The following is a 26,621-nucleotide window of genomic DNA, read 5'->3' as shown; positions in this document are numbered from 1 at the left end:
CAGGCTATGGCCACATTGACTCTCATAAACTAAGGATGATTGGCTTGGTCAGCACTTGGGAGAGAGCCTCAGGTGACGCAGGAAGACCAGTACGTGCTACTTTTTTCTTTGAATCATTATTGTTCTAGTACCCAGTGCTAGGGTGCTCTGCTGCTGGAGTTGCTGTGATTCAGGTGAGGACCTACGCACTTGTGGTTATTAAAGACAGAATACCAGTGCTCGTTAGAAATACCATTATCTCCAATTTCCTCAACAAATTGTAATTCATTTGATATTTTCCACCGCAGACTTTCTCTGTAGTCCTAGTTGTATGCTCTTTATACTGCGCTGGAGGGGATGTGTTGCTGGTGTGTCCCGCCCCAGAGGTGGGTGTATTTCAGTGGTGGATAAAGTGATCCTTTCACAGCCTGTGTAGGGGGTCTCTCTGCTTCTGGGGAAGAGGTGCTGTATAAATGTGAAAGTGTCATGCAGATCTACTTAGGTAGACATGATTTTTTGACTGGATGTTCCAGGTTAAGCAGAAGTTTTCAAGGTAGTTTACCCTGTGGCAACCTGCTTAGCTGTATGTTACTGAGCAGGCTTTGCACTTCACTTCCACTGATTGGTGCTAAAATTAGTGCATAGTGCTAGGCTGCTTGAGGAAAAAAAATCTTAAAATACCATATCTTAATTATACTGCTATTATTGACAGTCATTCCTGAGACAGCCTTTTCCTAAAAATAAAAAAGTTGATGTTGACACTTGACATTACTAGCCACTACAAGGTGACAATGAACCTCTATTGACATTGATTATAGTCAGAATATTCAGGCATGTATTTGAAAAGGGAGTCAAAAATTTTGAAGGGGATGATTTTTGTACTTGATGCAGAGGAAGCAATGATTTCAAGGCTTGAGCTTTTTCTTTGATTAGGCAATCGATTAATATTGCTTCTGTAAAGATGAATAGCGCTTTCTCTATATTATGAACAGATTTGTGTGCCTGTGATTCCTGCTGATAATGTTATTCCTATTAATAACATCAACTTTCATGTGCAATTGGTAACAGAAACCAGAGGTCTATAAGTTGTGCAGCAACCATTCTGAGTTCAGCCACCATTTCTTTGTTCACCTTAGGTTTTTGCATAGTTTGTATCCTCCTCTGGAGATGAGCAGTGGAAAATCTTTTCTTTTTTTTTTAAAGAGATTTAACATTCTGAATAACCCTAAAAGTCCTGAACAAACTGGAATCATTGACTTTGTCCTCACCCACAACTATTTCACATTTGGGGACAATATATAATATATACCTTCAAGTCAGCGGCACTGCTATGGGTACCCGCATGGCCCCACAGTATGCCAACATTTTTATGGCTGACTTAGGACAACGCTTCCTTAGCTCTCGTCCCCTAACGCCCCTACTCTACTTGCGCCACATTGATGACATCTTCATCATCTGGACCCGTGGAAAAGAAGCCCTTGAGGAATTCCACCATGATTTCAATAATTTCCATCCCACCATCAACCTCAGCCTAGATCAATCCACACAAGCGGTCCATTTCCTGGACACTACTGTGCTAATAAGCGATGGTCACATAAATACCACCGTATACCGGAAACCTACTGACCTCTATACTTACCTACATGCCTCCAGCTTCCATCCAGGACACACCACAAGATCCATTGTCTACAGCCAAGCTCTAAGATATAACCGTATTTGCTCCAATCCCTCAGATAGAGACAAGCACCTACAAGATCTCTATCAAGCATTCTTAAAACTACAATACCCACCTGCTGAAGTGAACAAACAGATTGACAGAGCCAGACGAGTACCCAGAAGTCACCTCCTACAAGACAGGCCCAACAAAGAAAATAACAGAACACCACTAGCTGTCACCTTCAGCCCCCAACTAAAACCTCTCCAGCGCGTCATCAGAGATCTACAACCTATCCTGAAAGATGATCCTTTACTCTCACAGATCTTGGGAGACAGACCTGTCCTCGCTTACAGACAACCCCCCAACCTAAAGCAAATACTCACCAGCAACCACACATCACTGAACAAAAACACTGACCCAGGAACCTATCCTTGTAACAAAGCCCAATGCCAACTCTGTCCACATATCTATTCAAGTGACATCATCATAGGGCCTAATCACATCAGCCATACCATCAGGGGCTCGTTCACCTGCACATCTACCAATGTGATATGTGCCAGCAATGCCCCTCTGCCATGTACATTGGCCAAACCGGACAGTCTCTACACAAAAGAATTAATGGACACAAATCTGACATCAGGAATCATAATACTCAAAAACCAGTGGGAGAACACTTTAACCTGTCTGGCCATTCAATGACAGACCTGCGGGTGGCTATCTTACAACAGAAAAACTTCAAAAACAGACTCCAATGAGAGACTGCTGAGCTGGAATTGATATGCAAACTAGACACAATCAACTCAGGATTGAATAAGGACTGGGAATGGCTGAGCCATTACAAACATTGAATCTATCTCCCCTTGTAAGTATTCTCACACTTCTTATCAAACTGTCTGTATTGAGCTATCTTGATTATCACTTAAAAAGTTTTTTTTTCTCTTACTTAATTGGCCTCTCAGAGTTGGTAAGACAACTCCCACCTGTTCATGCTCTCTGTATGTGTGTGTATATATATCTCCTCAATATATGTTTCACTCTATATGTATCCGAAGAAGTGGGCTGTAGCCCACGAAAGCTTATGCTCTAATAAATTTGTTAGTCTTTAAGGTGCCACAAGTACTCCTGTTCTTTTTGTGGATACAGACTAACACGGCTGCTACGCTGAAACCTGGAATCATTTTGTCCGCCACTGACTTGCAGACACCTTTAAAGGTGAAAACATGGCAACTGTTTTAGGAATGCCTAACAACACTGAACAACAATTTAGGACAGCAATTGGATACTAGATCTAACTGAAGCAGCAAGAGGCTTAAGTAATTGGAAAGTAATTATCGGAGTTGGAATTTCCCCAGGAAACCAAGATTAACATGATGATGTTATGAGAAGCACCATGGGGTCCTCTGTGTAAGTGCTCCAGACCTCAGTTTTATGTCTCATCTGAAAGAATTATGGAAAACAAAGCTAATGTAAATAACATTAGTTTCATACATTTGTCAAATCAGAGATTCTTGCTCAAATGCATTTAATTGAATTGATTTACATTGGGTTTATCAGCAGATAACTGGGTTTACTGAGAGATTCATCTTATTCTGGAGAGTTAGCAGGAGTAGAAGGCATAGACTTGTGGTAAAGATACAGGGGTAGGCATCAAGAGATCTGGGTTCTATACCCAGCTGTTCTGTGTGACCTGGGCAAGTCATCTCTCTCTCTCTCCCCCTATCAGTCTGTATAATGATACTTCCCTGCTGCATGTAGGGATTGTGAGGCTTAATTCATCAATGTTTATAAGGTATGAGGCTAGAAAAGAAAGAGACTTGTTTCTTAACTTTGGTAAGAACTGCTCTGATACCATGATGATGAGTGACTTTGTAAAAACCTATGTGGCCCCCAGGGAGATTACCTGATTCCTGGGACTCTGTCTGCTGGCATCTCAGGGAGAGGCACATTGTCCCTGGTAGGGAGGGGGGGCCAATGCAAACTCGGAGTCTGCCTGGCAACCAAAAGGGAGTGAGATGCCCTTCCTAGGGAGTTCAGGAAAGGGGATAAACCATTTTTTGAGTCAGTCTGGAGCCAGCCAGGGCAAGGGCAGGACTGGCTGTGTGGTGAGTCCCAGGCCTGCATGCAAGGTTCCTCCTGAGAACTGGCCTCTAGGGACCTGAAAGCAAGATCCCTCAGCTGGGCTTTTCCTTCTCCACTGTTGATTCCCAGTTTGTAGAGTTTTGCTGAGAAACTTCCCCAGCCAGGCTGAGTTAGCCCTCCAGCTCCCGAGGTGAGACCAGTCACCACATGGTCAGCTCTGCTCTGTCCACTAGTTCAGGGCTGTTGCCTGTTGTGTGTGTGTCTGGACACTTGGCTAGGAGACTACAGTTTGGATTTTAGTACAGTTGTGTAATCTGCACCTTGAGCCCTGTACCCCTTTGTGGTGAGGGGAAATCCTGGGACCGAAGCAGCCTGATTCCTGCCTGAAGAGGATCCCAGCCAGCAGAGATCAGCCCCTCTGCAGTGACTGAGGAGTCCAGCGTCATCTCCGAACCTGAGGATCATTCGTGGAGTTTGTGAGTGCACCATCTTTTAGTTAGTCAGTCAGGGAATTTGTTTTGGGGACCCCTACTCCCTGAACTGTGTCCTCAAGCCAGGGAGTGAGGGTTTGGGGATTTTATAACCTGCTGCATATTAAACCTCTGGAGGGATTTACCACCACCTCCCACTTGTAAGTCCTTTGAGCTGTACTGAACCCCATCAGCCACACTGCTAAACCACTGCAGAGAAGAATTTTGTGGTTATAGGTCATCAAGGGCTCCAACAAAGAATGCGTACCAATGGGACACTAATCTTACATTTGCTACATCAAGTCACATGACTGGGGAAAATCACAGGTATTAGCAGCGTGGGCACTGGTGAACCTAAAAATAGTGTTTTACCCTGTTATGTTATATTTGTCTCCTGTTTAATATAATTATTGTGTTGAATATATTGTATGTGTTTGTGTTATTTCTTGGAAGTCTCCAACTATCTAGCAAATAAGTGGGGAATTACCCTGTGGTTAGAATTTTCCTCCCAACCTGCCCTGCTGACCTTTCCAGGAAAGAGCGAGGGGGTTGGAGGCACCACCAAATAAATTCATAGGAAAAGATAAAGAAGATACACCCTGCTGAGTGGGTGGCGGGATCCAGAAGAACCCAGACCTGTCCATCAAAATCTGTAAGCAGATTGGCATTAAAGAAGGTAACCGGGTGGAGGGGAGCGCTACACCTAGATAGACCTTCATTGTAAGATACAAAAGAAATACAAACTGTCCCCTGTTGTGGTGGGATACACCAATCGGATCCTATAAATCTACTTTGATTTCACTGGACTTGGGGGACTGGCACTAGTGGGCCTCTCTCCTTCCAATTATCAGTTTCTCTCTTCATTTACTGACCTAGAAATACAGAGAAATGCTGTTTATTACTGTTATGCTTATCAATCAAGTTTTGCAAGTGTTAGTCTGGTTCTAAAGAGCATGGCCAAATATTCATCCTGTACATCATACTGGTGCATCTGTTAGATATGACTTGCTGACATGGGTATCTAAAAAATTACTGCTGTCTTTATAATGATATATTCCTGCTTGTTTTTTTCTGTAAAATAAGTTCATGTCTCACTTTCCTATGGGAGGTTTGTGGCTGATCAATTCTATTAAAAAAAATTGTTTTCCTGCAGTATAAGGAGCAACTAAAACTTCTTTCAGAGTTACTGCTATGAGTTCAATCAATCGCTTTAATGAAGGATAGACAAAGAAGCTGATACTCAATGGTCATATTTGCTGATCCTGTTATACTGAGGGGCAATTGAAACGGAGGTAAAAATTTAGCTCTCAACAGAGGATGACGATGACAGCATCACAACAGCAGGCAGATAATTGATTAATTTTGTTATGGTTGGGCCTTCTCTTTGAGAGTCTAGTAACAGATCTGCAAGTAGCATTTCAACTTGAAGAAGAGAAGATGGAACAAGATCCATTTGGAAGAGGTTTCCAAATATATTAGAATTTTGTCCCTTCAAAAAAGCCTAAAACTAGTATACTAATAAACAGGGTTTTTCCCCAATGCAGATTCCTTCAGGATATTATCTCCAGACCATGAATTCCAACTTGAATTTGAATGGATTTCTCTTGCCAATTGCAGCAATGAATGTGATAAGCATCATACCCTTATTAATCCTTGCTCCTGTTTTGGAATGCATCAACACTCATCTATTGAGTTCCAAGAGAGGCAGACGCTCTCCAACAGTTTACATTAGTGAGTATGAAATACATACGTATAGGGTCTTCATCTGCATTTCATTCCTGATTGAAATACTAAACTAGCTGATGGATAAGAAGGGTGCACTTGCTGGATGACGCTATCAGCGTATATGAAATTATGAACGCTGAGATGGAAAACCAACTGTTTTGGGGTTGTCCCCAGGATGGATACTACTTGAAATGATTGGCTGTAACTGAGCCAAGGAAACATGCTGGTGATTAAGAAAAGGTCTCCACCTCCATTTAGAGACAGGTTGGGGGAAATCATTTTGCCATGAGCCACTAAAAACAGACAAAAAGTTTTGAGACAGACCACTCAAGGATGTACTAGAGGGACAGTCCTGAGTCCCTCGGTGAGAATTTGCTAACCACCTAAAAGGTTTCTGCTAGTTCCAGTTTGATTCCTATAATGCCTGGTTTTCCGAGTATGAAAAGTTGTGTCTTGTCTTTACCCTCTGTAAATATAACCATGAAACATTTACAAATGTGTAGTTGTTGTGGCTGCGCAGTGCTAGAACACACCAAAGTCCTTGGGTGCCAGTCATGTGCTCGGTGTACACCACTCAGAGGCAACCAGTGTAGGTGCTTCAGCCGCTAGGCCTTGTAGGCAATAGCCCTGGTGGGGCCCAATAACCACTCAGACAAATGCCTAAGTGAAAGGGTATTTTACTGGGGCTGGTAGGAAAGGAAAAGCTTGCAGATGCCCTAGGTACAGAGTCTTTAACAATTACAGTTCAAAGTGAGCAAAAGCAGTTCTTGTTTGGGTCCCTGGGGCAGTCCAATTGAGAGTCAGAGCTTGTCAGACCTAGTGTCTCGGCTACCTTCTCCAGTCTAAATCTGGATCAAAATCTGAAATTCCCAGTAGGCTCTATTTCTGTAAGAGGTCAAGCAATAACCATGATTCTAAATCTCTCCCAAAATGTTGGTGCATTTCCCATCTAGAGACAAATTTTGCAAATTTGGAACTCATCCCTTGTCAGTTCATATCTGAGAAGAACAATGTTCACCCATTTATTTATTTAAATCTGTCTCCAGTCACAAGGATTTCCAGACAAAGCGAACTCTATTCCTGTTTATTTTATCATCCACCCTGCAGTGTAAACTTTTCAGACAAAACTGTTCATAAACCAGTATTTCCTCTTCTGTATTAATTCAGTGCCCTGTGGCATGGAGCACAGTCAGTGCTGAAATGCAGAAGTATTAATCTGACTAAAGTTAGACCAATTAAGGCTGTTATTAAGTCTTACACAAACTAGAAGCGTATAACCCAGCAGGTGGCAATTAACCCTGGTTTTCAAAAAAACATCTAAATTAAACCACAAAAAGTACATTCAGATAATAATGTTTTCCTTAAAACCATGGAAATTCCAAATGGGTGCTAGGGTGCTATCTTATTGTTCTTTACTGCAGCAGAATACATGAGGTGGCTTATTCTTAATGGTTCCATTTTTAAAAATAGCCTCCCATTTTGTGCCCACAAATAACTTGAGGTGCAATTAACTGTGGGTGCAAGCGATGGCTGTTAGATATCTAACTCATGATTGCACCTGCAAATCTGCTAGAGCTGAAAGTGCCAGCATTTTGTGCCAGAAGTTAATTAGGTTCACAATTATTTGCAGGAGCAAAATTGAAAGTGTAAATAGGCTGTTGGTTTTAAGCCAGGTCCTAATGCATTCAAATGCAAATTTCATAACAGAAAAGAAACCCAATAACAGTGATATTAGAGAAACTTTAAAAAAAAATTAAGACAAAGTTACAATAAAACATTAACCTACTACATTATATATTACTTATTCATGATCAGGTTAATATCAAAGAACCTGGCTAAAGACTAAAAATCTTTAAAGATGTAACTGCATAAATAATATAAACTATGCATTATTAATCCAACAGTAACATTACCTTTGGAACTATTGTGGTTTGTCATGTAAATCCTTATATGCAGAATGTTTAAAAATTCTATTTACCCAATAGACTATATTAGATCTTCCAAAAACATTGTTTTCTTTTTATAAATTAGGGATGATTGAACTGATATGAAAAATTAGCGAACCTAAATCTTATCCCCAAACTTATTCTGAACCTGAACCTCTCTCTGAGACATGCATGTATTCAGTCAACTTCTTTAAGATTATTTCTCATATTTGTGGAATTCTTATATTTCTTGATTCAATAAAGTGACAAGGATTCAAAAAAGAAATGGCCATATATGTGGATAATGATAATATCCAGATGTACAATAAGGATTTTTAAAAATAAAGTGATATTAATCCTTTTGCTGCAGGATATAAAGGGGAGTTAGGAATAAACTTTCTCTATTCCATAATTGCTTACTGTAGGATTTCATGCATCTTCCTCTGAAGCAACTGGAATTGGCTGCTGTTGCAGATAAGAGACTGGATTAGATGGACTGCATGGTAATTCCTAGGTTAGGTTGATATTTAATGCATTTTTGGCTCAACTAGAGGTAGGAAATGTTGTCTCTTGGCCAGTAATAACACACTTTAGGGCTCTTAAAGATTTCTGGTAGAGGATTCTTTAATTTTGCAGGCAAAAGTTTTCCCACTGGAAAATAGGTGAGGCAGAATCAAGATATTAGTGCAATTTGTTTACAGGATGTGCACAAGTTCTGTTCCTTTGAACGAAGATCACAAACTGCACTCAGGGGACCTTCTCTTGGAAAAACCTCAGCTAAAGCCCTGCTATTCTGTCCCTAAGGGCATGGCTACACAGGGATCATACATCGCATTAATTTAAGTTTATTCACCTTCAAGTGCCTTGCGTCCACACACAGCATTTTTTTAAAAGTGAATTATTCAGCATTTTAGGTCACAGTAATTAATCCCCTTTGGAACAGGAGTAACTCTACTTCACCATTTGTTCATGCCATGGTTCGTGCTACACATTAATCAATTCTAAGGCCAGAAGGGACCACAGTGATCATCTAGTCTGACCTCCTGCATAACACTGACTGTAGGACTTCTCTAAATGAATTTCTCTTTGAACTAGAACAGATCTTTTAGAAAAAAAACTACTAATCTTGATTTTAAAATTGCCAGTGATGAACAATCCCCACAACCCGTGGTAAGTTGTCCCAATACCTAGTTATCCTCACTGTTCCAGTCTGAATTTGTCTAACTTCATACTTCCAGCATTTGCCTGCTAGACTGAAGAGCTCTTTATCAAATATGTGTTCCCCATGTACGTACTTAGTCTGTGATCAAATCACATTCTCTTTGTTAAGCTAAATAAACTGAGCTCCTTGAGTCTGTCACTATAAGACAGATTTTGTTTTCTAATCCTTTGATCATTCTTATGGCTCTTCTCTGAACCATCTACTATTTTTCAACTTCTTTCTTGTATTGTGGACACCAGAACTGAACAGCAGTCACAACTGTGCCAAATACAAAGATAATATTACCTCCTTGCTGCTACTTAATATTTCCCTATTTATGCAGCCAAGGCTACCACTACATCCAATTCCTAACTACACTATTTCTGGCAGTACTCCAACTGCTATCCCACACCTGGATTGGCCTCTCTCTGTACCATCCACTGCTTCAGGGTCATCTTGGCCAGATGTTCTTTCTCCCTTTAAATGATGGCATGCAGTCAGAAGTGCCCCGTTCCAATACCAGGTAGTGGTAAGGTCACAAACCCATTAAAGCATCCATGCTTCCCTACAGACCGCTGCAGAGCTCCTGGACTTGATTGACCTTTTTGGAGAGCTAGTCCCATCTGATGAAGTTATCGGAATGCAAACCTCATCAGGACACAGTCAGAACAAATGAAGAGAGGTCATGCTCCCAGAGCTGGTTTCAGTGCCAAGTCTAAGCAAAGGAGCTCCAGCAGAAGTACCCAAAAGCAAGGAACAAGAGTGGGCCTCTAGTAATGCTCCCACTACCCACCCATACTACAATGACCTGGACCTCATTTTTTACAAGCAATGCTACCACCACACCTAAGAATGATATGATGGATAGTTTTCCACAAAGTGTCCAAGACAATATGGAAAGGGCCCTTGACCCCATGTGTAGGAGGAGGTCTGATCAGGAGGAGATTTTTCTGGGCACCCAAGAACAGTACGACACAGCAGATTCAGAGATTATACAAGAATTCCATGTGGCCAGCCATACTGAAACTGCTGTTGAAGAGAGCTCTACCAGCAGCCAACCTGAAAATGCAGTGGATGGGAGTTGTACCACTAATTACTGTGTGCCGTATTACAATACAACAATACAGAGGAATTCAAACAACTTTTTTTCTGGGTAAAGCAGCTGTCTACCGCCATGTTAGTTACACCAGTAGCCTCTCTCTTTCTGCTGGATTTTTAACCCCTTCACCCTGCAACTTGCTCAAAATGGCATTTGTGCCACAGATTTAAAGAGAGAATGTTTTATTTCCTTGGAGTATTAAATCCCACAACCATCAGCAACACTTGCTGCTTCATTTTCCCCCTTCCTGAGATGCTCTCCTTTCCTCCCCCATCATCCACAGCATCATCCCTTGTGCTTGGCTCACAGTGCCATTAGTGGCCTCAGCTTTTAGCCAACTTGAAATTTTGAAGTAAATGCAAGGGGAGTTTTAAGGCATTCATGGTTATCAGAAATCCTTGGAATTAGAGCAATTATTGCAGGATTCTATTTATTTTGCAGTATACTTTATGCTGATTTGTGAGTGTCATAAAAGAGAATTTAAGTCAAAGCCAGAGCCCTATTTTGACATGCACATTGCAAGGCAAAGTAGTTCTCTCAAGACTGCGTATATAACTAGTGTTTCCCGTCTACTCCTGCACTAGCTGGGAGGGACATCATCCTGGTCAAGGCCAGCACTGCATATTTTCTGGGTTTGCCCATTGCCTTTCTGAACGAGTCTCTTCTATGTGTCCTGAGGACCTGCCTGAGGGTAACATCCACCAACAGAAGGACAGCCAGCAGAGGTGCACTTGTAATTAACAATCTGCCCTTTGCTGACCCCTTCACCCACCCAGCCAGCATTTTTAAAGGGTCCTATACAAGAGGGAAGTAATTTGGAAAATGTCTTACCATCTCAAAATGAGCCAGAGTGGGAAGAGAATTCCACATTCCAAAATTGCGAGGAAAAGCAATATTTTATCATTGTCAGCATGGAGACTAGGAGTGATACAGTATGTACTTGTGTTTTTTCTGACTCCCTTTAGCACCTGTAACACACTGCTCCATGCATATAGGGGACTTATCACCTGCTGAGAGGCTGACAAACCTCTGATGGGAGGGAAAAAAGGACACAAGGATATGTTCAAGGAATGAGGCACTGCAAAGAGGGAAGTGTGTAGAAAAGGTTTCCTGGAGCAATCACAAAGGCTCAAAATGGAGTAGCTGACCCTAGAAAAGGACACAATGCAGAGGCAAACAGCTGTGATGGAGCACCTTTTGTTACAAAGGTCACGACCACCTCCTGACTCCCGTGCTTCAGAGCCAAGCTCCAGCCTGAGCCACAACTTCAAAGCGCTGTCTACACAGCTGTTTTTAGAGCACAAGCCCTGCAAAGCCAAGTCTGTTGACCGAGGCTGGGAGGGTCGCTTCTGTGAGCTGTGTAGACATACCCTCCAGGATCCTAGAGGAAAACTGAGGATTATTATCAGAGATGTTCACAAGCTTATGCAGTGGCTAGGGCTTCTTTTTCTGTTTGTGCAGTGCTGCTATGTATTGGTTAGTGCTCATGAGACATATGCTACTGGGCACCACAGTGTTGATTGTTCCTGAAGGAGGTCTGTCCCATCCCCTAAGATGAGGCATCAGCTGAAACTGTAGTGGTTTTATTTGGCTTACATAGGACTCAAACTCGTGTATTGCTCAGGTCTTGCTTTATTTCTCTGAATGTCCTCAATACCGAGCATTTTGTGAATTCATGAATTCTCATAATGGCTTCAAACTCACCACCAGGTGAAGTAGGAATTTTCCCAGGAGTGTCACCATACCCATGAATCAACATACTTCATTGACACTTTGAGGCTCCTTTACCTGGGTAATCACTTGCACTTTCTCTGGATCTGATCTGATCCTTGCCCATCAATGATCTGGCCTAGAAATGAGATTCTGCCTTTTTACAATTTGCACTTGTCATTGTTAGTCCTGCTTTCTCCAGTTTTTCCAGGACTGTAAACAGATGTTGGTCATGTAGGGTCAATCAGTAAATAATGAGATAAGGATCCATTTGGCAGAAAACCCCTTCCAGGAGTTGACATTGTCCTTTGGAAGTGTTCAGGAGCAGATGGTATTCCAAATGGTAGCCTATTGAAATAAAACTTTCCAAAAGGTATAATGAAGATCATTAACATTGCAGATTCTGCAGCAAGTGGTATCTGCCAAAACCCAGATGGAATATCCAATTTTAAGACATCTGTTTCAGTTAGTTGTCCAAGACTGTGTTCAACATATAGGAGTATATGTTGCTCTCTACTACAGATATTCTTATTGGACTTAGTAAGGTTTACACAGTTCCAAACTTTGTCATTTGGCTTTGGGACCACTACCATGCCAGCACACCATTCAGGTGGGTGTCTATTCTGGAAATTATACCCATCTGATCTACGCAGCTGAACTCTTCTTTCACCCTGGGCAGTAATGGGAGGGGGTGTCAACAGAGCAAATGGTATAAGTTTAATGTGGTTTCTCCCTCCATTTCCCCCAGTTCTTGGAATAATTTTGGGAACCTCTTCCTGATCTCAGGTTCTAGGGCTATGATTAGTAGGTGGCTAGTAGCGCAGTGCATAGGCCATCTACAATGTAGACCTCTTTGGATGTAGTCTTCTTTCTGAGTTAGTGGCCAAAAATTTTCCTTTCACATTTAATGGGGACTGTCCTAGGAGTTTCAATATCTTTTTGTTAGCTCTTGACGTGTTGGTGGTTTCATCCTACTGAAAAATTATTCTGAAATCACTGTTATAGCAACGCCTGTGTCTATTTTGGAGTTTGCTTTATATTTTCACAAGGCAATTGTGGATGATCAATGGTGGTTCTTTTTGGTTATCTCCTACGGCTCTAAAGTAGGAGTGCCTTTTGGGTCGTGTTCTTGAAAGACAGCTGTTACCATATATTTAGATTGGCAGACTGCTGCATTATGTCCCTTTTTTTAAAGACCTTTTCTGCATTTGGTGTTTCTTGTTGGACAAAGCTGTTTGCTGTGAGGTGGTTTGCCACACCATGGGCATTCTTTCATGCTCTTGCTGTATTCCTTTTCTTTACTCCATGTTAGCAATCACTCTCCTTGGGTCCCTTTGTACTTGTACTGGTCTGGGTAGGTTTGGTTTCTGGGCATTCTGAGAGATTTTCCTCCCCATATCTGTGGTATCTACAGTGGATTCTTCCTCAAAGTTACTCCTGAGAAGAATGTCTTGCTTCTTTATGTATCGACTTTGGAGGACTATGTTCTTGGCTGTCTCTAGTGTGAGATTAGGATCATTTTGAAGTGTTTCTGATAGTTGGCTGTCCCTCAGCCCTCAAGTAAGCCTGTCTCTGATAAATTCTTCACTCATCTCCCCATAGCCACAGCGTTGGATTAAGTTGTGCAGGGCTGTTTATGAAATCATTCACTGACTCCCCTTCTCTTGCTTGTATAAGTGAAATTGTGCCTGCTCAAAAAAATCACATTGCAGTGTGGCAAGAAATACTTATACAATTTTTCAACTGTATTGAACTATTTCATCTGAGCAGTTGTGAGGCTTCTGGGAATGATAATATTCTCTTCTACAGATCCCATTGTATACAGCAGGGTATTAACTTGTTTCTCCTCTAACTGCTGGTGTAAACTGGAAGCCTGACAGAACATCTGGGATCTGCTTACCCAGAGTGGCCATCCCTCAGAGTGACGAAAATCAAATTCTGCTGGGGTTGGTATTTAAAAAAATGCTGGGTAAGATGTAGCCACTTCTACTACTTTACCTATACTATAGTGTTTCCACCCCCACACCCTTTTTTCTTGCCTCTGTGTGGATTGAGGTGATGTGGCCCTTTAAGGGAGCAAACTGTTGTTGCTGTGTCCCTAGCTTTAGCTTCACTTTCTTACCCTCACTCACTGTTGCAGCTTGGACTCACTATAACAGAGTTCTCTGGGTTCTGTGTTTTCAGGCTTCTTTGCATTTTCTCCCAGCTCCGTTCAGTTTTTTGGCTGTTCTGGCTTGTCTGGAGGGCTTGTTTCTCTGTTTCCCTTTCCCCCCTTTTTGTAGGGGTGTTCTGTTATCTTATGGATGTTTATTTAATCCCACTCTGACACGAGGTAGAGATTAGAGACTCACCTGTGGTTGGGGTGAATGCAAAAGAAGACTGACTTTATTTCCTACACAGTCTTACCTCCTTGTTCTATGCCCCCTAGTGGTCACGCTAAATGTTGACAACTAATACCACCCCACCAACCTCCTGGAGATGGAGAAGAACACATCATCACTTACAGGAGATTGTGACCACTCCATAGTTTGGCGATGCTATAGTTCCATTGGTCTTAAATTTGCACTATGTTCATGTTTAATTGTTTTTCTTCAATTAATATAATTTGTTACCTATGTTATTTGTTACCTCAATAGATATTTTTGATAAAACTTGATTAAAAAATGTCATTGAGGAACCGCTCCCCCATGTAAATTCTTCATAAAACTCAATACACAAACATATTTTAGTAGTTTTCTTGGTAACAATACCTTTATTACCCACAACTAACCCCTGGCCTCATAGTAGGAGCACAACATTTCCCTGACCAGTTGGGTCATTTTTCAGAAGCACCCACTCCAGCTGTACATGAAAGAGCAGTATGCTAAGCCACACTCTGTGACTTCCACTGCACTGCAGCAATGTCTATGCAGGTTGTTTCTGCCCAGCAAGCTTGTGTGCACTAACCTACCATACAGTCAGTCCTTGAGTGATGTGTGAAGGAGGTCTCAGGCTGCCATCCTTGGAATCTCTAAGTAATTATAGATGACAACTTCCTAACTCAAGAAGCGTTGCATCCAGCACAGAGGGGATTTTATATTAGACTTTGTCATGATAAATAAAGAGGAACTGATCACAGAACTAAAAATTAGTGGTAGCTTAGGTACAAGTGATCATGACTTTATTCTGCTTGCACATAAATTGAATCAAATCCAAACAATTAATACTTGGTGCTTTAAAAGGGCCAATTTCACAAATCTAAAACCAACTATGAGCTAAATCAATTGGGAGAAATAATTTAAACAGAAAAATGTAAATGATAATTGGGGATTGCTTAAGAACATTTTACTAGATGTCCAAAAAGCCACAATCAAGCAAAAAGGCCACACTTTTAAAAAATGGCTTAAGGGGAAAGGGAAAGCAGTTATAATAAGAATAACATATAACAAATGGAAGAAATCTTGATAGTAATGACTAGAAACCAGAAGTTAGGAATTATAGAAAATTGCTAAGGGACGCAAAAGGACACAAGACAAACTCTCTGGCCAGCAAAGTAAGGACACAATTTTATTTTTAAGTATATAAGGAATAAGAGAAATCCTAACAATGGTACAGGTCCATTTCTAGATAGAAAAGGTAGCATTGTCAATAATAATACAGAAAAGCAGAAGTGTTCAATAAATATTTGTTTTATATTTGGGGAAAAGCCAGATGATTTATTACTTTCCATTCCATCAGTAACTGAGGATGTAAAAAAAGCTGCTGCTGCTGCTAGACATTTTTAAATCAGCAGATCAAGATAACTTGTATCCAGGAATTTTTAAAGAGCTGTCTGAGAAGCTTTCTGGACCATTAGTGATGATTTTCAATAACTTTTGGAATACTATAGAAGTTCAAGAGGATTGGAAGAAAGCTAATGTTGTTCCAATATTTAAAAAGGGTAAATGGAATGACCCAGATAACAATAGGCCTGTCAGCATGGCATTGATCCCAGGCTAATGAACAGTTGATATAGGAGTTCATTTATAAATAATTAAAGGAAGGTAACATTAATGCTAGTCAAGATCAGTTTATGGAAAACAGATCCTGTCAAACTAACTTGATATCTTTGTTTAATATGATTACAAGTTTGGTTGATAAAGGTTATAGTGTTGATGTATTCTATTTAGACTTTGTAAGGCATTTGACTTGAACTGCATGATATTTTGATTCAGAAATTAGAATGATACAAAATCAACACGGCACACAGCAAATGGCTTAAAAACTGGCTAATTCAAAGGTCAAAATATAATCATAAATGCAGAATCATCATTAACTATGTGTGGTCAGGGATTGGTTCTTGGCACTATGCTATTTAACATTTTTATCAATGACCTGGAAGGAAACAACAAGTCATCACTGAATGTTTGCAGATGGCAGAAAGATTGGGGGAGTGGTAAATAGTGAAGAGGATGAGTTACTGATATAGAGCTGTATCCATCACTTGGTAATTTGAGTGCAAGCAAATACTATGTGTTTTTAATACTAACAAATGTAACATTGTACATCTAAGAACAAAGAACATTACCCATACTTACCGGATGGGAACTATATCCTAGAAAGCAGTAACTTTAAAAAGGACTTGGGGTCATGGTGGCCAATCAGCTGAACATTAGCTCTCTGTGTGACACTGTAGCCAAAAAGATTAATGAGATCTGTGGATATATAAACAGGGGACTATGGTGTAGGAGTAAGGTGGCTATATTATCTCTTTATTGGGCACTGGAATACAGTGCCCATTTTTGGTGTCAACAATTCAAGAAGTATGTTGAAAAATTGGAGAGGGTTCAGACAAAAATCATAAGAATACTGAATGGTTCAAGACAACCTGCTATCATAAGTATAAATCCAAGTATCCAAAACCTCTTTTTTTTTGTGGGGGGGGGGAGGGAGGCAAAGGGCTTAGATATGGGAGTGAGGTCCAGTGGCTAGAAGAGATGAGTGGAAACTGGGTCTCTCTTGGTTTCTCTGTTCCTAGCTCTATCAGATTTGTGACCCTGGGCAAGTCTCTTAACTTCAGTCGTCCTGGATACCTAATAGTAGGGTATTCAGATGTTAAATACATATTTGTGAAGTGGTTTGATACCCAGGGTGAAAAACACCATATATAAAATACCAAGTAGTAATATTTTTCTATCTGAATCCTCTGTGGCTTGCCCAACACTAACATAGCTTTTTATTTGGGGAACTTTTGACATAATAGATTGCAAGAAGCTCCTTGAGGGCTTTATACCTATCCTTGACATGATGCATCTGCTATAAAATTCTCTCCTGTCATTGATTTTCAAGCAATAATTCGTCCAGGTTCCTAATAAACACTAAAGGGGCCTTAATCAATGATAAAATCTTCCCAGAAAGCAGTTTTTGTTTTTAAAAAAGTGTATTACGAGTTCTAGAAATGCAAGAAAGCTTCAGACTGGTGGCAGGGGTTAGAAAGAAGTTTTGCTGGGGGAAAGGAGACAACACGACTTTATTTTGGGTCATGTGGCTACCAAAACCTTCAATGTTCTATCTCTTTTGTCTCAACTTCGGTGTAATCTTGACTTTGGCATAATTTAAACAGTCTCAGAAACAACCACCCTTTGAATATTGTAGTTCAGGTGGTGAACAATTTTGGGATACAGAACACCATGAGGCTTCATAAACCAAGGTGAACCAGCACACAGCTCAGATATTTGGGCCTGAACTGTCACAAGTGACCCCTAATTCTAAGCAAATACAATTTTTTGTAGCCAGCTCCGGTATCTTAGGGCTTGATTCTCAGGGATATTGAAATTTTGCAATTCCAGATTAAGTCAATTAGAGCTGCAAGTGCCCAGGACCTATGAAATGCAGGTGTCCCAAATTGGGCACCTAAAATTAGAGGTCACTTCTGAAAATTTGGGCCTCAGTATAAATTTGTGGAGTTACAACAATTTCTGTCTGTCTACTCAATAGATACCCAATAGCATAAATGTGTGGTATACGTACTGTTGCTAGCTACCATCCCTCACACCTACGTTGCAGTCCATAGCATTTAAAACACCACCTGGTCAGAAGGATAGTGTTTTATAGCTACTTTACACTCATCTTGCACAGGTCGGGAGGGTGAGTAGAGAAGCAGACCCCACTTTTAATCATTTCTGCAACAGCATCTAACAATGGTTCATGAGTCATCCAGTGATATTATTGGATGCTCAGAGGCAACTGTAGTCATGTGATCTCTTGTGATCAAGATCTTTGAGATATGAGTGGAAACTAGAGAGCTGTGAACTTTCAAATCCATATTATAGCTTTTATGCCATTTCCTCTCTGTTAAGAACCAAACTTAAGGGGATTGCTTGAATCTGGGTTCACATGAAAACTTCTGCTTCACTATAACAAAAACAAATACAGTTATTTAAGAATGAGATTACTTTTCTTTTCCAGTACTGCAGCCTCACCTTATCTTAAAATGTTAAACAATATAGCAAAAAGTGTATCTCTAATAAATGTATTTTCAAAAGATTAGGTCAGTAGAATTCACCCAGATCAAGCCAAGCTCAGTTAATATGTATGGGGACGGTGTGAAAAGGCTGAGCTAGTTAAAGGGGCCCCCCCAAAAAGTTACCTGTCCTGTAATGTTAAATAAGATATTTTAACTCTTAACTCATAAGTATGGATACAATTTTGTTGTGGTAAAACTAAGCAAAATTCATGGAACAGTTATGGGGAAAAGGTACAAAATCAGAGTATGGTCATGGTGGGGCTGAAGCTGAAGCCAGAGCCTGGCTGCCCAGGGCTGACAGCCAGAGCTCAGCAGCCTGGGGCTAAAGCTGAAGCTGAAGAAGTCACAGAGATCTGTTAAAGTCACAGAACCCGTGACCTGTGTGACCAAATCATATCCTTCTTCATAAGCTACTAAATAGATTTTCTGCACCCATGTGGAGCCCTACTGAAATTGAGGGGGCCTCATGAGGATGCCAGGTGTCTGCCAGTGCGTACTGCAGTTCAGAATCAGGGACAAGGGGGCTAAAACCACCTTTACAAATTAAATTAAATGCAACCTTAACTATGGAGCTGCTAATGATACCTTGCTAATAAGAGCTTCAAAAAAGCTCTGAGTGGTCCTAACTGGGTCTTGTGCTCTTCCACATCTAGTGAATGCGCTGACAAGACACAGATCATGTGGGTACATCCCTTGATCAGACCATTACCCTTTTACTGGCAATGTAAAATGCATCCAGGGGAATTTCCTCATGCTCTTTGTAGCCTTCTCACCTTACTCCCACCCTCTTCTCCTCCTGCTTTATGCCTTCACTCATGTGACCCCTCATACCTTCAAAAGTCTCCTTTTCCTCCTCCACTTACCATCTTCTCTCTCCCTTAAAATGCTTCTTTAAAAAATGCCATCTCCTTTCTCACAGTTTGTGACCCCCAAAGCTGACGTCCCTGTGCTCAACTCTTGCCCTTTGTCTTATCTTGTTTAGACTGTAAGCTCCTGAGGGCAGAGAACACTTCTTATCTATGTGCTGAAGTGCTGTGCAAATGTGTTGTGCTGTATGCATGAATAATTAAGAACTCACTGAACTCCATTTTGTTACCATGTTTTTGTAAAGAATACATTACAATCATATGTCACTTGACTATACTGGAATCCTATAACTTCATTCTTGTCAAAAAGCCTCTCTCTCTATTTGCTCCATTTACCCAGTTGTAGGTCATCTCTCTGCGGCTCTGTCTGTGATGGTTGCTGGCTTTTCTGAAATACACAGGAAACACTTCCCTCAGGTGGAACAGACTCTGTCAGGCCAGGTGCTTCCAGTTTCCTCCATGCCTTGTTTTCATCTGGCTCCTCAGTACATTTTACTTGGAGTGGCTGAAGCTTTGGTAACTCCCACCTGTAAGTACATTTTATCAGCTAACAGGGAATTACATTAACTTCACAAGAAGAATTAGAATGACTGGCATCTGATTTCTCACCCCTGGCTCTCTTCCACAGGTTTTCTGAATAGGCCTATTCATCACCTGCACTGAAGGAGCTTAATTTCTGTTCTTTGCTGTACTACAGAGTGAACAATAATGTTCTCTGAGATTAGGAGGAACTTAGAATTTGTCAGACCTGGTCAGCCCATTGGACCATTAAATCTAGTAATCCACTCATGAGCAGTGGAGCCAATAACTGCACTAGGCAAACTCCATCCTTTCCCGCTTGTATGTTGACTTTCTACCCTCTGCAAGTTGTTAATTTATACTGAGAAGTATGAGATTTGATTACTCTTATTTTAGCTCGCATAACTACAAATGTTGTTCGCCTTCAAAAATTATGCAGAGCTCTTTTAAAACAGTTGTTTTACACTAACAGTAGTTGACTAAATGACCTTCTCAAGCAGTGAATTCCACAGAAAGAATAATATATTGTGTATATTTCTCTTCTTGTTTTTATTGTTCTAAAACAATTTCAGAAGTGTTCAGACTTTACATAGGGGTAGGAAATAGCTTGAATATTTTGAGTGTTTGAATTGTCATTCTTATACTCTTAGATTTCTAGGAACTGAGGGTCATGGTCTCACTCAAAAGATAATTTTCCCTGGATGTAATGCTTAGTACATACATAATGCCTCTTCATCCATACATTTCAAGCACTTTACTGAGGCAGGTGAATGTGGTTTCTAGGTTACAGGCTAAGTGTAACAGAAAATTGTGACCTTCACTATTTAGCTTAAAAAAGAAAGGGTTAAGAGGTGACTTGATCGTAGTCTATAAGTATCTGTATGAGGAGAAGATTTTTTGATGATAGAGGACTCTTTAATCTAGCAGACAAAGGCTTAACAAGGTCCAATGGCTGGAAGATTAAACTCGATAAATTCCAACTAGAAATAAGGCACAAGTTCCTAAAAGTAAGGGTAATTAACCATTGGAGCAACTTACCTAGGGATGTAGTGGGTTCTCTATCACTCAGTCTTTAAATCAAGAGTGGATGGCTTTCTATAAGATATGCTCTAGCTCAACTAGGAGATATGGATTTGATGCAGGAACTGCCTGGTAGCATTCTATGGCCTGTGATATGCCGAGGTCAGATTAGATGATCATAGTTTTAAGACCAAGACAAATGTTCAAAAATGTACACAAATTTTGGACATCTTGGGTTTGGTGTATTCAATCTGAGGGCCTAGCTTTGAGGTGCTGACCCTTAGGACTCCCACTGATGCCAATGTTCCCATGATACATTAGAGGGGTTATTTATTATCTTGTCTAAAACAATTATCTGTTAGTTACCTTTTAACACAGGGTTTTGTGAGAATCCCTTTCCCAGGCTGATCCCTCTAGTTCTGTTATTACCTTTAAAACATTACATTAAAGGAACATTAAGGTTGCAAAGTCAAGTTCTAAAAAGGTAGGAAATGCTGGAATTAAGGTTGCTGGTGCATCCTGTTGGTAGGGTTGCTGAGGCTCTTGAAAGCTTGATTTTGCAACCGTCACGTTATTTATAGCTGTTCTTTTACAGTGTAATTTCCTAAGCTTTTTTAAAAAAGCAACCTGAATAAACAAATTCCATCATGTGGAACAACACACACACATGCACACACATCCTGCCATGGGTCATCAGCTGGGTTAAGGATCTTTAGATTCACTACGCAGACATATGCCACTTAAGCTAATGGAGTAACTGGTAGTGTTAGGCTGTTATCCACTTCTTCCATCAGCTTTCTAAGAGATTCTTCTACTTCTCTGGATATTTCTAAGCCAAGCATGAATAAAGTGCAGCCCATGGAGTTCTGCCCTTTGCCACTCTCACCGCACAGCTGCAGAGTGAAGACAAAACTGGTGAATTCAGGCAATTCCTGTTCTGTTAAAGATACAAACATATTATTATGGTTGCATTAAACTTAAGATACAGTTGAAAGTTTTAAATTTATCTCTGTGGCTCCTAGCATTTTGCCCACTCCTAGCATTTTGCCCACACCAACTAAACAGAGGAACTTTGTTCTTATGTGACCCTGATGTAGGCTGCTAGTTGAAGCAGCTACCCTCCTGTTACCAGGTCAACTCAAATCCTGAACCTGTTCAGGAGGAACAAAATTTCTGCAAGAAATCCATGGCTGCCTATGGCTTTATTCCTCAAAAACTCTTAACATTGTTCCTTTAAAAACATCTACAGAGAGTTGAAAGATAGGACTCCTATAATAAATCCTTCTAGGAGCACTCAGTATCTCCAAGGAGTTTTGTGGGGTGGTTTCAAGCCCGCAAAGAACACCTGTTCTTTATTAAGGAGTATTTAGTTCTTGTTACAGTACTTTCATCTTTTAAAATTTGCTAAATTTAAAGCATGTTTCAAATATGTTGATTGGTAGCTATGGCTAAAGACACACACAGACTGGGAGCAAAAAGTCAACAACAGAGAGAGCAAGAATATAATAGAGCTAAATGAACAACCTGAACTAGTTCACACTAGCTAAGTTAATCTGCCAATAGAGAATTTATATACTGTGACTGTTTTGTCAAACAAAGGGTAACCACATCTGCAATGTCTGATGATGCATTGCAAAAATATCTGCATTTCTAGTACAAGTGTCTCAAAGTACTTTGCGAATGCTGAGTCTCATAACAAACAGTCTCTTAGTTAAGGAATATATAGGGGATCACTTCGCCCACCACTGAAATGCAATAGTCTCTCTAGGGTAGAATGCAGCAGCTGTTTAATAGCTCACAGAAACACTGTGGGAGAAGTGAAGAATACGAGTGCAATTGAAACATCAGGAGTAATTTAGGTAAGCAGAATGCAATTACCAGAGCTGAATTTGTCCAGGACGTGTGCTTTACACCCCTACTCTTGCAAAAAGAAAGCTCCATCTGCACTTAATGATTACAAGTGGTCTGGATATTGGTTTTACAGCTTCTTAGGCTTTGTCTTCCCTGCTAAAATAAGTGTCTTTTTTATCTTGGGGTAACTAATGTGTGCAAGCTATCCTGAGGTAAAACAAACAAACACAGTGAAGACTCGGAACTTCAGTTTTACCATGAGGTAAACTCACCAGTGTCAACCCCTGGAATGGGTATAGGGACATTTACCTCATGGTTTATCTCATAATACAACTAAACAATCCTATAGCCCTTCTGTTAGTTACCCCACATTTAAAAAAAACACCTTTTTTTTTTCGGCAGTGAAGACTAGGCCACAGACTGTACTGTCATACACACAGCACACCATATGGTCACCTTCCCCTTCCCCACAAATTCTGGTTTCACTCCTAAGTGAGGTAAAAGCACCACTTACTGAAATCAGGTTCAAAACCTAAATTCTTAATAGGATTTCCAAATCCTTCATTTGGACTTCCAAATCAAGGATGGGGACAGTGATTGTATTGTGTCAGTTGTACTCCGTGATGATTCAAGCATCCAAATGTGGAATTGGGATCTCCCATCGACAGTCTTTGCATTGTGAATTCTTTCCATGAAGGTTGCTGCAATATCAGCTAAGGAGGGGGAAAGGGAGAGGAGACGGAGGATTGGAGTTCCTAGGAGTAGATGCAGCAGGAGCTCCAAAAATGAGATTATGAAGACTAGAGACTTTGGCAACAGTTGAAGCTGATTCTGAAGAGAACAAACAGCTGTGCAGAAAACTGGGCAGGAAACATTTGTGAATCATAACAGAAATTCTAGTGAGGCAGAAGTCCAAATTAATAATTGGCAAATAGTCTTGATGGGTCACTTTTCATGATGAAAGAAGCAGTTCTGCTCATTATCAACTGTTTTTTCTCTGATATTCTTAAAAATTGAAATCCAGGAGGAGGCAAGTCCCTTGTTCAATTTGGCTTGTTCACATAAAGACACCTTCTGTACCTCCCTAATAATCTAGTTTAATAACTTATTTGTAATTAGGCTAAAGGCGACGAACTGGTTTGCTTCACTCTTTTTTAAGTAATTGCTGGTTTTGTACTAAAGGTGCAACTACCTAAACATCACTGTGAAGGAGTGAATATATGGCAAATGATGAGTTACCAGGGGGAATTTACTGCTTGTTGAAGGTGTTGCATTGATAACCACAGAGACTGAGTTCTCTATTTGTTCCGCAGAAGAGGTATAACACAGAGAGGTGATGCAAGCCTGCTCCATGAGGGAGGAGGCTTCTCCTTAGAGCAGGGGTTGGCAACCTCTGGGGGAAACGGCACGGGCAAGGGATGTGCTGGCCGCGGCTTCCCGCCACCCCCATTGACCTGGGATGGCGAACCGCGGCCAGTGGGAGCCGCGATCGGCTGAACCTGCTGACGCGGCAGGTAAACAAACTGGCCCGGCCCACCAGGGTGCTTACCCTGGTGAGCCGCGTGCCAGAGGTTGCCGACCCCTGCCTTAGAGACACGAGATTGTTTCAATACTGGGCTTGGGGTCTCTCCAAGGCTGCTCACAAGGTTCCCTGCCAACAGCTGTCTCCAGACTAGTCTCTCTTCCTATAAGCAAAGAGTCTTTGGATAGTAAGGAGTCTAGGTCACTGCCATCCAGGACTGCATTTACACAGGTGACCTAAAGATTAAAGGCTCTATTCCACATTCTAGTTTTGATCTCTAGAGCCATATAATTTCCTTTAATAGCATTGCACAAAAGTATTGTTCTACTTAAATGAAAAAAAAGGTCCTTTATTGATTACTTTGATTTGAACTTTTATTTTCTACTGACTCTCCTGACCACTGAGCAAAGCCATTGCAAAGGAACAGGGTGATGATTAAATCCCACTGCACCATTTCTGAAATGCTTGAACATCACTGTAGCATTAGGCTGTACACTAAACTTTTTTGGGGAAAGGTGCAAAAATCCCCTACTGATGCATCTCCACCTATCAGGGTGGGGAGCATGAATGTAGCAAAGTTGCTGAAGCCACTAGCATTGTTAACATATCATTAAATGCTGCTCAAAACAAATCTAAATGACACCATCTAAAAACACTGGTAACCATGTCATCCTTGTCTCCACTAGCACCCCCAATTGTTGGTAGCACTAGTGGAATTGCTGCTAATAACAGTGGAAAACTTTTGTGTAGATAAAGCAATGTAGTGCATTAAGAAACAGCTCTAACCTCTCTAAAGCCTCCCCAAGCTACCACATGTAGCCTCTGCTGTTTTTGTTTTGTTAGTAAGATCCCTCAACTAGAGAGGGTTAGACTTTTGGTTACGACATGGGACTGGAAGTTGGGATGGAGACGCAAGATTTCTCAAAACTGATTAGTGACTTTGTGAAGGAGAGGTCCTTAAGTTTTTTGGGTGCCTGGCATCAAATACCTTAAATTAAGAGTCTGAATTTCAGAGGTACTGATCTTCCACCCTCTGAAAATCCAAGCCTCTTCAAGGTTTCTCAAGGTGGGCCCCCAAAATCACTAGTCACTCTTGAAAATATGGGTTCTATTCCTAGCTCTGCCACTTGCAGTGACTTGCCTGAGGTCACATACAGCATCTCACAGCCTGCTTCCTCTTGTATAAAATGGAGAAATGAGAACTTTCCCACTTGAGGAAGTTTGAGGCTAAATTAAGTAATTGTAAAATGCACTGTGATCATTGGATGGAAAGGAATACACACATGCAAAGTAGCAGTATTACTAGATGACTGATTTTGGGATGGTCCATTGTATGATCATTTTAAGCAGGCTTAACTTAGAATGTGATACTTCAATAGGTTATAGGTTTGGTTGCCTTTCCATAATGAGTCAGTTTCACCGTATATTTAAAAAGTAGTGGAATATAAGCTTCATGTTGTATCCTGTTGCAGTAGGCTCTGGGCTTTTTTCTTTTTCAAATTTATTGCATTTCTAATGATTGTATCTTTCGCCTGGCCATCCCTGAAAGGTTATTTCCTTGTGTAACTTGTAACTATCTTCTGCTTCCTTGCAAAGGTTCCTTACTAACATTCAGGCTTGTGCCAGGCAGAATTCGAGGGATCGCCATGCACTTTTTGACCATCTTCAATGGAGCTGGTTGTTTTATGGGAGCCTTTATTGTTCAGACAACATACATAGGCTCTCAAGGTAAGAATGTGCTCATGCTGTATGTTTGCGAGATGAGTTTTCTAATCCTACTGGCTATTGATTTGGAGAAGCATGTAACAGCATAAGAGTGGCTGTCAAAGTTTATTGATTTACTTTCACAATTAAGATAGAATTAAGATAGGAAATAGACTTGCAGCTGTATTCATCAAATTGTAATGAGTCCTCTTACTTTTGATAGGTGGAGTAATTAGAGAATGGCATCTGTGAGGAGCCCCATGTTTTCTATTCTGAAATCATGGGCAATAAATTGGCTATCAAGCACCCTTCATCCACCAGAACCCTCAGCACGTGTCTATCCCCAGCCACATTTACTTGGGGATCATCCGAGCCACCAGAATGTGTGTTCAATGCTTTACAAAAGGTAGAATAGTAGAATACATTGTAGGTACATTGTACCAGGGTCTTGAGAGTACGGACAAGAAAAATAGGTTGAGATTTGCAAAACTGACTAGGAGATTTAGACACCCAGTTCCTATTGAAATAATGAGAAATGTGTGGCTAAATCCCTCCAGGACCATATTTTGCCACCCTATCTCACACAGGGTAGTATCTTACTCTGCAAATAGTCATTGACTTTAATGGGATCATCAATGGCATAAGGTACTACTCAGTGGGAGCAAAGGTGTGTCAGTCTGATGCTTAGTCAGCTATGAAAAGCTCAACCTTGAACTTCATGCAGCAGGCAAAATAAGGATAAAGTTGAACCTCATCCCAAAGCTGAAACCAAGCTCTGAACCTTTCTTTTGAAGTTAAAATATTTCCTTG

General features: G+C 40.8%; 1 protein-coding gene across 1 annotated transcript in view; it reads left to right on the top strand.

Annotated features, from left to right (window-relative positions):
• SLC15A5 (solute carrier family 15 member 5) overlaps window positions 1-26,621 on the top strand; it is a 58,198-nt gene that overhangs the window by 21,114 nt on the left and 10,463 nt on the right. Inside the window, exons 5-7 of the mRNA XM_026652194.1 lie at window positions 5,730-5,916; window positions 19,536-19,724; window positions 25,704-25,835. Coding sequence (XP_026507979.1) covers window positions 5,730-5,916; window positions 19,536-19,724; window positions 25,704-25,835 — 508 coding nt within the window. The remainder of the gene's footprint in view (window positions 1-5,729; window positions 5,917-19,535; window positions 19,725-25,703; window positions 25,836-26,621) is intronic.

The sequence above is a fragment of the Terrapene carolina genome, unplaced genomic scaffold, assembly GCF_002925995.2.
Source record: "Terrapene carolina triunguis isolate 2854851 unplaced genomic scaffold, T_m_triunguis-2.0 Scaffold112, whole genome shotgun sequence".
Lineage (NCBI taxonomy): Eukaryota > Metazoa > Chordata > Testudines > Emydidae > Terrapene > Terrapene triunguis.
This window is presented reverse-complemented; position numbering and strand designations above follow the sequence as displayed.